The 13036-nt window shown below is 29.6% G+C and overlaps 2 protein-coding genes across 2 annotated transcripts; both read left to right on the forward strand.

The window, feature by feature from the left end:
* The first annotated feature begins 7137 nt into the window (after window positions 1–7137).
* LOC106763739 (serine/threonine-protein kinase STY8) lies at window positions 7138–8646 on the forward strand. The gene is made up of 3 exons (XM_022781725.1): window positions 7138–8013; window positions 8171–8313; window positions 8393–8646. The coding sequence occupies exons 1-3, from the start codon at window positions 7242–7244 to the stop codon at window positions 8573–8575; spliced, it is 1098 nt and encodes a 365-aa protein (XP_022637446.1). The 5' UTR covers window positions 7138–7241; the 3' UTR covers window positions 8576–8646.
* Window positions 8647–9406: 760 nt separating this feature from the next.
* On the forward strand, window positions 9407–10009 carry LOC106764069. Its single transcript, XM_014648283.2, has one exon. It carries the CDS (start codon window positions 9485–9487, stop codon window positions 9845–9847), a length of 363 nt encoding a protein of 120 aa, XP_014503769.1. The 5' UTR covers window positions 9407–9484; the 3' UTR covers window positions 9848–10009.
* The last annotated feature ends 3027 nt before the right edge of the window (window positions 10010–13036 follow it).

Raw genomic sequence — 13036 nt, forward strand, 5'->3', positions numbered from 1 at the left:
CCTCATTCCATGTTAATGTCAGTTTTTTTATCTTCATTTCTATTTCGTGTTTTGTTATTTTCATTTCCACTTTTATGGTTTTCTAAAATTGTTAAAGTTTTACATATTACATATTAGTTACAGATTTATAATTGTGATGATGAAAAATTCCAAAATATCATAACTTTTGTTATAGATTTCGAAAGGATACGCTCAAAAAATCAAAGTTCTTGAAAAAAAGTTTGAAAGATTTTCACTAATTAATAGATCTATAAATATATAAAGTAGTATAAAACTAAAAAAAAAAAAACAAAATTTTACTATGAATTGGGAGAAAAGCCATCAAATTAAAAATGAGACCTATCAAAATGTATACTATGAACTAGACACAATCACACTATGATAAACTGGATTAACTTTTAACAACTGAAATTAAACAATTGAAACTAGGAAAAACTCGTTAGAAGAGAAATACAAAATAATACCTAATTATCTCCTAGCAATCGTAAAAAATATGATTATTTTCTCCCCAACCCATGAAATTCTATTTAGATTTTCTGTTTGGTTTTTCTTATGTATTCGTTTGTCAAGACAGTTGAGTCATTCCCAAACGATACCTATATATCTTCAACAAGGTTAAACACCTTTATATGTAGATATTATATTTGAAGTTGCTTAATTATAGATATATTATGGATAACCCTTATGTTAGATTGTTTGGGCAATGTCACACCGATTTGGGAACAAAAATTTAAATAAACAGAACCGCTTGTAACTAAGGACAACTGAATATGGTAAATTTAAAATAAACTTATAGAAATTAGACTATTTTATCATGATTTCATTTAAAATTTTTTGAGATATTTTTTAGAAGTATAAAGCAAAAATTGAGACTTTTTTTAAGACAATAATTTGTAGTGTTTGAGTTTTGAGTCTTTATGGTTGTAATATGAGAGCAGAAACTTTACTTTGTATGCAGTATCCATGTTGAAAAACGGGGAAAGAAAGGAAATTGAGAAGAGAAAAGAAAGAGAAAAAGCAAAGATGAGAAGAGTTATAGATAGAAGGAAGGATGTTGTAGCATGTGGTGAAGCAGGAAAAAGAGGAAGAAAAAGTGAAGGTAAGGCTATGGCTTCTCCTTCTTGATATGTGGTCCACACCCTTTAGTTTGCTTTGTTACGTTAGGGAAAGACAAAGTGATGAAGGTTGAAGATCCCTAGGTGAGTTTCCACTGCATGCACTTTCCCTTTATGTGTTTCAAAGTACAACTTAGACCATCATTGTCATGTTTTTGTACACTTCAATGCAACAATCTTTTTAGCTGTCTCTCTCCTTCTTCTCTTTCCAAGCACACATCCCAGAATAACGTTCACACTAGTGTTTCTCCCGATTCATCTTCTAACAATCATCCATCTTGTCGACAAACACTTCAGACCTGTTATAAGGTTATTTTCTATGCAATGCAGGACACCAACATGTTGCATTCTCGGAACATGTTCAAATCAATTCATGATTGAATCTTGTGCATGCATATTCGCCTTCTGCACTGCTTTTTGTATACTTTAACTCATTTTATTTGCTTCGAGTGGTGGCTCTTTTAGGTGAACCAGCTAGCTGGTGAGTAGATTGTGAAAAAAATGGATCCGATTTGAAAAGGGATGCGTTCAGGAATTTGATCTGTTCAACTGATCGTAAAGTTTTCATAAAAAAGAACCGACAAGAAAACATAGTCGACACGTCCAAATTGTTGAAAACGATACCAAAAAATGAAACTTGTCCAACCAGTTTTCCAGTGTTTTTTTTTTTTTATTGTCTTTATAGTTGTTAGAAGAGAACTGGCAGTTAACTTTTTGTTAAGGATAATACCTCATGTGACATTATATAAAAATTCTTAATTAAATAAACTTCGTTTTTTATTTGTGTCTTTAGTTTTATTTTAGTATCGATTTATTCTGAATTATCCAATGTTTAACGTAGCCTCAGCTGACTTCAGGTTAATGTCTTACATTCAATAATTTCGATTATGAAATATATAATTGCAATTCGAATAATGTCAAATACAATCTTGATATGGAAACTCACTTACGAATAGTATACTAGAAAAATACATACAAAACAAGCACTTGGCACATGAACTCAAGATGGCCTTCCATGACCATCTACATTAGATAAGTTTCAAAAAGAATAAAAAACAAATTAAAGAAGAGAAGAAAAAAAAACACCTTCTTAGGTTAAGAAAAAACAAGAGTATAAAAATAAATGTCTTTCTTAACACTACATGAAAATTTAGAATGTCACTCGACACAAATAACATATACTAATAAAGTTATAATTAGTTTTCTTGTCAGTCAATAAATTATGACGTTTTTGTCAACTCTCACTATAACATAAGTTATTAGCATCCAATAAACACACACTAATAAAAATAATAAAAATATTATTTATTGGGAATTTTGTGTTGGCTTGCTTAACTAAAAAAATAGTAAAATTTAAATAAAGATTAAATATGTTTTTAGTTTATGAACTTTGACTTAAAATTGAAATTATTTTCTATCCGAAATTTTAATATTTTTTTATTATCAAACTTTAAAAATGAATAAATATAATCTTTTTAACTTATGTTACATTCTTTTAACACGTCAAAATGTGTTTTCCAATTGAAATTAAAGCGAGAATGTATCAAACAAAGTAAACAACTCAAATGATAGTTTAAAAAATATTTAACAAGTAAATTTTTTTTTAAATTAATTAGAATAAAAAAATTATATCTATTCTGTTTTAAAATTTATCAAAATTTAAAAAAAAAACAAATTGTAACATGAAATTTAGAGATTAAAATAATATTTAACTCTTTAAATAATTAATGAAATTAGTGTCTGTAGTCAATATTAAGATGATGAAATTTAAAAAGAAAATAATTTTAACATGATAAAAGTCACTAAGATAAATATAATTAATATAAAATCAAATTTAAATGATAAACAAAAATAATTTTGATTATTGAGTCGGCTTAACCGACGCTATAAGTAATTATGTACACATATAAATATAAGTTATAGTTGTAAGCTTAGCTGATTCTCATGTCAATAGAAAAAAATAATGTGCCATTGGCATCCATTTTAAAGTCAAATGGTTGTCCAACAAAAGTTTAAGTTACATATCCAAATGAAGTTATAATCGAAAATTGAAAACCCAATTTCAATTGAAAGTTGAAATTTTTTAATTCCAAATTTAAATCTAATTTATTTATTACAGGAAAATATAAATTTAGCTTTCAAATATAAGTATTGTGATATTATTAAAGTCCACTAAGTTGACTCAACACTTACAAATATTTATTTTAAAAAAATAAGTGTAAAATTATTTTTAAATTAAAAAAAAAATGAATCTGCTGAAATAGTTTTAGTTGTACCATTGACATACATTTTAACACCTGGTTACTCCTATCTATAAATATGCTTATGAATCTCAATTGCAAATTAAATAGTCATCCAGCAAAAGTTTAAATTACAAATTCAAATAACATTACAGTTAAAAAATCCAATTTTAATTAAAATACCAAATTTATTTCCAATTTAAAATTGAAATCCAATTTCAATTGAAAGCTAGAAGAAAACATAAATTTGACTTCAAATATTAGCATCAACCACATTGTGATTATTAGAGTAGGCTAAATCGTTCTAGTAAGAAACAGAACATTAATTTTTTTTCCACAAAAGTTAAAAAGTGGAAAATCTTTTTAAAATTTTCATATCAAATAAAATTTTATAATAACATTAACTTAGACAACAAATAAATATTAAAAATAAATAAATTTAGTTTTTACTTAACAAACGTTAACAAAAATTAGTAAGGTTACATCGTCTAAGACAGACAATAATTAAAATAAGGGTTAAATATGTTTTTAGTCCCTATACTTTGGGGCGATTTTGGTTTTAGTCCCTCTTTCAAATTAAGGTATAATTTAGTCCTTCAACTTTGGAAAACTCTGGTTTTAGTCATTTTTACCAATTTTTTTTAACTTTATTTGTTGTTTCAAACGCGTTTCTCAATTAACATTGGAGCAAAAATGTGTCAAATAGTGTAAACAATCCAAATGCTATAATTAAACGTGCTTGAAACAGCAAATAAAGTTAAAAAAATTTGGTAAAAAGGACTAAAACTAGAGTTTTCTAAAGTTGAAGGACTAAATTGTACCTTAGTTTGAAATAGGGACTAAAACCAAAATCGCCCCAAAGAAGTATAGGGACTAAAAACATATTTAACCCTTAAAATAAATATTGAAGAAGAATTTAAATTTGACTACTTAATAAATACTAACTATAATAAATAAGTTATTAAAATAAATAGAAAAAAAATAAAGATTGACTTAATAAATACTAACTATAATAAATAAGCTAGTGTGGTTTATTGAAGATTAACCTCACCTATTTTTAATATTTATATTGTTACATACAATCAATACACTTGTCATAGTTAGTTTTTCATTAACTTTTTTGCAATCTCACAAGAGTTTGTTCAACCTAAATATCAAGGTTACGAGAACTATGACCTTCTTCACAATATATATATATATATATATATAAATCATTGGATACTTTCTTGCACACTGCAATAATTTAAGTTGGTAGAAGCATTGTGGTAGTGCATATCCGCAGGATGTTGATAAATAAAATAAATAAATAATATTTTTGTTATAAGGATTCCACATTCTCTTAGTTGAACCCACCCTCGTTAATTTCTAATTTCATTCGATGTAACTCTTACATTGGTTGATGTATTCTCCCTATCCAAATAAGAAAAAAATATCTTATCACTTAGTTCAATTTGCACAACATTATTTGCAAGAAATAAATTATTCACACGAAAGTTGTTTTTTAAATCATACGTGTTTTTTTATTAGAGATAATTTGGTTTGATCTATTGCATAGAACCAGTTATTTTTAAACATTGTACCGTAAACTCGAACTTAGACAATTTGTATTATAATATTATGTCAAAAAAAAAAAAACTTTTACCATTATAAAAAACGAAATCAACAAATTTATTATTTTATTTTTATAACAACTCCTCTATTTACTATATGTGAAAAAAAAATTACCAAACTTATTACACATAAAAGTAAATAATATTTCGAAGATAAATGATATTTTAACATTTTATCAATCATTTTGACAATCTATTTTTAAGAGTAATGTGATTAAAAAAACAAATATTTGTATTTGTATAAAAATAAAGAAGATAGATATAAAACGAGTATAGAAATTATTGAGTTGAAAAGTTTATTAGGTCAAATTATCATCTTATTTAAAATTTGATAATCTAAACGAGATGTGAGTTTAGAGTACTTATTAATCATATGATTTTATCTTATAACCCTAAATCTATGTATGCTGTGGTAAATCTTGTAGTAACCTCCGTCTAAATTGCCACCCATTACATTACCATATTTCAAACATGGTTTTTAACTCCTAAAATTCATTGTAGAAACTCGTAACCTAGCTTATTACGAAATTTTATAATGGTGTCTCTTATCCAAAGTTTGAAGGACAGATAGAAGACAATGTTTGATTAAAACAAAACAAAGCATGTGAAAGCAACCCAACAAGGCATTTATTTGAACAATGTTCTTCAAAAAATCCGTCATTGTTGCCAGCTATGTGGCCTTCACCACACAACAAAAATGGTGGAAGACCATATTAAGGGACCCTCATGACTCCATTAGGGTTTGCCCTTCCACTCTATCATTCTTTTCATTTCGTGTTAAGAAACATGAGTTTCAAGAACAGCCCTAAAGTTGAGCAGAAGGGACACTCTCCTTCCTTCTCTCGCCAATCATCCAACCCTAACCCTAAACCACAGAAGCATGTGGAGCCACCAAGCCCTCAACTTATAGGCTGCTGCAGAGGCTTCACTAAAGGGTCCTCTGCTTCTACATCTCCACAAACACTCAAACAAAAGGTCTGCTTCATTCTTTTTACATTACTTTAATGCTCATGCATCTACTCACACATGTTATTACACAATCATTTTACATTATCAACTCATTAAAAACTACTATTAAGATATAATTATTCCAAAAAGTTTACAAATTTACACTATATAATGTACAGTAATATTATAAAGTTTTACACTTTTCATATTGTTTTCTTTCTCTTTGTATAAATATATATAATATTTAATATTAAGATAATATGTTTATTTAAATTTTAGTTATAGAGAGAATAATATTTAATGTTTTTTTATTTTTTTTATATTTAATCTTGTTTGTAGTTTTTATTTGAAAGACAATACTAACTTTTTTCTTTTTTTACTTAAATATTTTATTTTTACTTTCTATGGTCTTGATTTTGAAAATATTTTGTGTCATTTCATCTTGGGTTAAATATGTTTTTAGTCCCTATACTTTGGGGCGATTTTGGTTTTAGTCCCTCTTTCAAACTAAGGTACAATTTAGTCCTTTAACTTTAGAAAACTCTGGTTTTAGTCCTTTTTACCAAATTTTTTTAACTTTATTTGTTGTTTCAAACGCGTTTCATTATAACATTTGGATTGTTTACACCGTTTGACACATTTTTACTTCAATGTTAACTGAGAAACATGCTTGAAACAGCAAATAAAGTTAAGAAAATTTGGTAAAAAGGACTAAAACTAGAGTTTTCTAAAGTTGAAGGACTAAATTGTATCTTAGTTTGAAAGAGGGACTAAAACCAAAATCGCCCCAAACTATAGGGACTAAAAACATATTTAACCCTTTCATCTTTTAGATTAAATATGGTATCATATTTTTTTTTTCTCTTGAATGTTTTCTTATTTTTTATTTAATTTTTGCTATTTTAATTTTGAAAATACTTGTATTTGCAATAAAGTAGTTTTATTAACGTTTATATTATATTAAGTAAAATATTATTTAGTTGAAAAATAAAGTTTATTTACTAATTTTTTTCTAGTTAGGTATGCCTACTAATATTATTTACAGGTTCATATTTAAAATATGTAAAACTTAAATAAACAAATTAACCGTTTAAGAAAAAGAAGGTTAAAAATGATTTCAAAGCAATAATTATGTTTAAATTTGATTTATAATCTTGGATCCATGGGCCAAAAGTATAGGCCGAAGAGGTTGTTGGACGAAGCCCAAAAATGGTATTGGGCTGGAAGAAAGAAATTAAAAATATGGATTGGTTGTTGTAAGAAAGAAGAATATTAAGAAAAGTATAGAATGATGGTAATGGTAGGTGGAAGAATTGGAAAAGCAAGTGATGAAGCAAAGAGAAGTTGGAGTGATATACAAGAGAAGAATGGAAAGAACACAAGACTACTTAAGATATTGTCTTCAGACAGCACAAGAAAATGGAATATTAGATCTCATTCTGAGCTGCAATGGTGAATTTCAACCATCTCCACTCTCTCTTCACTCCATTACCAGCCCTCAAGCTCATGCTCATGCTCACCACCACCCCAATCTAGCACTCATTATTCATCAAGCTAAAACCAATGGCTGGTACATTCATCCAAATGAGATTAAATTGGAACAAAAAATTGGGGAAGGAAGCACCGCAGAGATTCACAGAGGAACATGGCGTGGATTTGAGGTCGCAGTCAAGTGCATTTCGCAAGACTTTTTCCGTACAAATGAAAACGGCGTCGTTTACTTCTCTCAGGAACTCGAAACGCTCTCGCGCCAACGCCACAGGTTCGTGCTTCAGCTCATGGGCGCCTGCATCGAACCTCCACACCACGCGTGGGTGGTCACCGAGTACCTCAGCACCACGCTCAAGGAGTGGCTCCATGGACCTGGGAACCGGCGCAGGGAGCGGATTGCGCCACTTCCACCCTTGCACGAGAGAGTGGGCCGGGCCTTGGAAATAGCCCAAGCTATGCAATACTTGCACGAACAAAAGCCCAAATTGGTTCACCGCGACTTGAAGCCCAGCAACATTTTTCTTGATGACGCCCTGCACGTTAGAGTCGCGGACTTCGGCCATGCACGGTTCTTGGGTGACGAAGAAATGGCCCTCACCGGAGAAACAGGTAAACAATCTTATTCTTTATATCAATCTTTTTTTTTTTTTTTCTAATTTAGAATTTTTATTTATTTTTAAATAAGGAAGAGATAAGTGAGGAAAACTATGATGTTCTTGTTTTGTGCATGTAATGATATTATTAATTATGTTTGTGTTATTTTCAGGAACATACGTTTACATGGCACCAGAGGTAATCCGATGTGAACCTTATAATGAAAGTTGTGATGTATATAGTTTTGGGATCATACTGAACGAGCTACTAACTGGGAATTACCCTTATGTTGAGACAGAATATGGTCCCACCAAGGTATGTTAAATTTTTAATTACTTGATTAACGTTAATCTTTATTATGATTGTGATGAAAGCGTTGATGTTATGATATTAGATTGCCATGGAAGTTGTGGAGGGTAAGCTTCGACCTAAGCTTCCATGTGATGATGATGTTGATAAACTGGGAGAGCTTATTCACCTTATTTGTCTTTGTTGGGACTCAAATCCTACTACTCGACCATCCTTTGCAACAATCACCCTTTCTCTCAAAGCTTATGTTAAGAACAATCTCATTTAATCTACCCTTTATTACATATATTTAAATATTAACCATTGTTGTCACCATTGTCTTCTTACCTTAATCTTCATCACACCATATAATATATAGCTTATATTCAAGGTGGACTCTATACATTAATTGAATCGTTATCGATTTATTTGAAATTCTCTAATCTAACACTTGCTTATTTTTAAATAAAAATAAGTTTATATTGGGACTTTGTGTATTTAAATAAAAACATGACTCAAATTGATGCTAAAGCTCCTTGTAACAGCTTCAACAACACTAGTTTCAACTTTAAATCACATTGGTGAAACATTATATATAGTCAATAAGAAAATCATGATTGACCCATCTTAAATTCATGTTGATGAAAAAAACAAAGGTGAATCCAATTAATAAACATAATTTACATTATTAAGTAAGAAAGAAAGTCTTTGATTAATATACTTACATGTACATAATTTCCAAAATTTAAACCCACAAAAGAAATAGTTTAACATATAACGAAAACAAAATTAAAAATGATACTTTCTAATACATCAAGTTTTTCCATTCATTTAATATTTTATTTTAAATATAAAAATTTATTTTTTTATAATAATTTTATATTTATAATATAAATCAAATAAATATAAATATATATATCACTCTCTATCGTTAATCAAACGTAAAACTTCATCTTTCCGAAAATTTGATGCTACCCAACAATGTTTTATCCTCTTTGATCGACTACAAAGCTACATCCTTTGAGACCTTAAACTATCCAAGTGATCAATCCGAAATAACCCTATCCCCAATCCAAGGTACAAGACCTGCCACGTCATCACAAAATCTAATTTTCCCACCACATATCTGATTCCACCCACTATCTAAAGTTCTAACCTTTGCAAAAAGTTTCACGAATAATCAAAACGACAGCAAAAAATGGCTTCTCTCTCCGTTTCAATGGTTCTGCCACTCAGCTCCGCCAGCAAGAACAGGTCAAAGTCAAACCCTGCTCCCCCCGAAGCCTTCTTGAAGAGGAGTGCGGCGAAGAAATCGTCAGAGGCAGAACCAAAAAAGCTCAACATGGAAGCGTCTTTGAAGGAAAAAGCAGTGAAGGGTCTGAGCGCTGCTGCAGTAACATCGGGCATGGTGATTCCTGAAGTAGCTCATGCAGCGGGATACGACTTCTCTCCTTCGCTCCAAAACTTTCTGCTGAGTATTGCTGCTGGTGGGGTTGTGCTCGTGGCGATATTTGGTGCTGTTATAGGAGTCGCCAACTTTGATCCAGTTAAGAGAACTTGAGATGCTCTTGTATGGGAACTTTACATTTTCCTTTGCATTTTAACATTTTCTGTTCCTTTTCTGCAACTATTTATATGTCCTACACTCCGTTTACTTTACTTGAATGAAATTGCTCAACTTGTTTTCACTAGCTTCTGAAATTTATGAACGATTTCTTTGTCATTTTTAATTACTTTGAACGAGGACCATGAATTATGAATCGAATGTATCAACATATCAATTGTTCTTTGAATAATGTTGTTGGCAAGGGAAGTTAACATGAGTCTTAGGTTTGATTTGAGATTATGGATTTGAGTTACAAATACTCACGATTGGTAAACAGTTTTATTCATTGTTGTGGATGAATGGAACCAAGCACCAGTTAGATAAATTCTTCTGTCCATTTCTTCATAACAAATTGAAAAGTGGATGATCCGAAGCCATAAAAACTCTTATGAAAAATATATAAGAGTACTTCATTTAGTATCTAACTTTATTATAATTTTACTAGTGGAATACTTAAAAATACTTAATACTAATCTAAAAGATATTTTTAAATCTATAAATACTTTTCGGATTAACTAATCCAAAACACAATCAAGATAAAAAGAATAAAATTACACCCTCCTAAAAAAAATACTTTCAATTTCAAAACCAACCTGAAAATGTTTGATACAAAATTATTCCAAAACTTTAATAAAAAGATTAAAGATCAAAGTAAGTGAAGAAGGAAGAAAGTTAAGGTTAGAGGTGTATTGTGAAGAAGGTGAGGATTGAGGTGTAAGAAAGGAGATAATTGAGGTGCCGAAAGAGAAAGGAGAGAGGTGTAGCCGGAAACATTGAAAATTATGGGGGTGCAGAAAACAAAGGTGGTGCATGGCCCATCTTCAAGTAGGCCAGCTAAATCTCCAACAATGATATAAAAAATGTTACATGTTATTTCCAACTTTGTACTGTTTAGACAGATACTGAATAGTCTTCAATGCTTAAAAAACTCACCTTTACACTGACATATGTGACACTGTTCAGGTTTTTTTTTTTTTTTTTTTTTTTTTTTTTTTTTTGTGACATTATGCATTCATTCTTTTATATATTATTTTACAATGAACCATACCATCCGAGTCAAGTAAAATAAGTAGACTGTAAAGTTGTTTCATTAAATAATTATACAGTGATTATTTAGACAACTTCTCCATAAAACTTTTAGAAGACAAAACCTCAAATAAATTTATTTATAATTTGAAAACTAGTTTATACACATAAAAATAAAAAATTAAGAAAAATTCTACAAATAAAAAAACTTTTCTTTTCTCATTTTTGTCATATAAAAAATTATCCGAACACACCCATTATCTTATCAATCATTCAGGTGCTATTATAATAGTCTACATAAATTTATGACAAGAAAACCAACAACAGTCTCCTATATTTTATAGTTAGGTGCCTATATTTATAAATTAAAAAAAAAAAACATTCTTATTCTATGTCCATATGATTATGTTAACTTTTGAATTTGATGAACGGCTAAGAAAGAAATGAATAATGTATGGTAGAGAGAATTAAGAAACGTTCTGTCGTCCATTGACCTCTGCTTAAGGGCTTCCCTTGCTGAAGAACCTGCACCCATCCCATAATAAACAGTCTTTTCAAATTAGTGAAGGGTTCATAGCCCAATCATGTGCACCAAGAACCACTATCTATGCGTGTTATTCTCTAAACTAGATTTTATGAAGTAAGCACAACACACCAGAATAATTGTTCAAGGTTAGTTGCTAAATGATGATTAATTCATGTTTTATTATAACAATATATGACGCATACCTATTTTATATGGAAAAGGATCAAACTATGTATGTAATATATAACTTAATCTTGCTTTCATTAGAAAGAGATGATAAATTTATAATTTAATTTATAAAACATGATTAATATAGTATTCTGACTTCACCCAAAAAAAAAAATTCCCAAGAACATAATGTGATATTTAACATTATTAGAACATTTTCAAATAATAAAAAAAAAACTATTCATGTTAAGTTTAAGGATATGTTCCTATTCAAAGATGAATTTGGAATAGAGTGAGTGAATGAATTTAGATAAATTCAAAGATAAATTTTGTTTTGGTGGATTTGAAAGTAAATTTCATAAAAGTTTGTGATTGATTTAAATGATATGATAGATAAAAAAAAATTAATAGATTAAAAAGTAAGATCACTACTTTGTCCTTATAGTTAAAATTAACACAACATTATTATTATTATTATTATTATTATTATTATATATATATATATATATATATATTAATAATAGCGAGTATCTTTTATATGAAAAATAAAATAAATTAAAATAATTTTAGAAACATTTGTGTTTATTGACTTTAGTTAAAATTCAGTGAATACAAAAATAAGAAGATGGACATCTTGCTTCAATAAGAGATTTTTGGTGGTGATGATGATGTTTCATGGAGAAGTGTTGAAAAATTAAAGAAGTACTTGGTTTCAAGAAATACTATGAAGACTCCATAACTTTGTTGTTAAAGACTTGTAATCTATGTATTATAATTAATATCGTAGTTCAAGAGTCAATAAGTAGAACCCAAGTAGGAGAGCACTCACAAAACACTAGTACAAACATAGCGTATAATGTCTATGTTTCTCGACCTTTAACGTAGAATTTGAGGCGACATCCTACCTGGAGACGTTAAATTGACGTCAAACTATAAGGGTTGACGAATCTAAGATATAAGACGTCAGACTAGCAAATCTTCGACGTCTAATTTGTGATCAATGGTCGTTGTTTCTATTGTATGTAATGGAGGATTCGACATCGAGTATACCTAGAGGCCGACGTCCCTCTCGTTGAACCACAAAGAATTTTGTCTAACGGATATTTACTTGGGTGTGCACTAGAAGGGATTTGGCGTCGTGTAATGCACAGGCCGACGTCAATATACCCATATTGGCGTCGTTTAGTGCATGAACTGACATTAAGTTCATGTTTCTTTTTTTAAAGTTGATTAGAGGTGTCAAAATGGGTCACAATCCGCGGGCCAACCCAACCCACTACGGGTTCGGGCCAAGTTGGGTTTGAAAAAATTATATTTTTTTATGCGGGTCAGATTTCAATCCGGCTTATTTAAACCCGGCTCATACGGGTTGAACTCGTGGTGGGCTGGGTTGGCCCATCAACCCACCTACCTAATTTTATTTT

The sequence above is a fragment of the Vigna radiata genome, chromosome 6 (assembly GCF_000741045.1).
Source record: "Vigna radiata var. radiata cultivar VC1973A chromosome 6, Vradiata_ver6, whole genome shotgun sequence".
Lineage (NCBI taxonomy): Eukaryota > Viridiplantae > Streptophyta > Magnoliopsida > Fabales > Fabaceae > Vigna > Vigna radiata.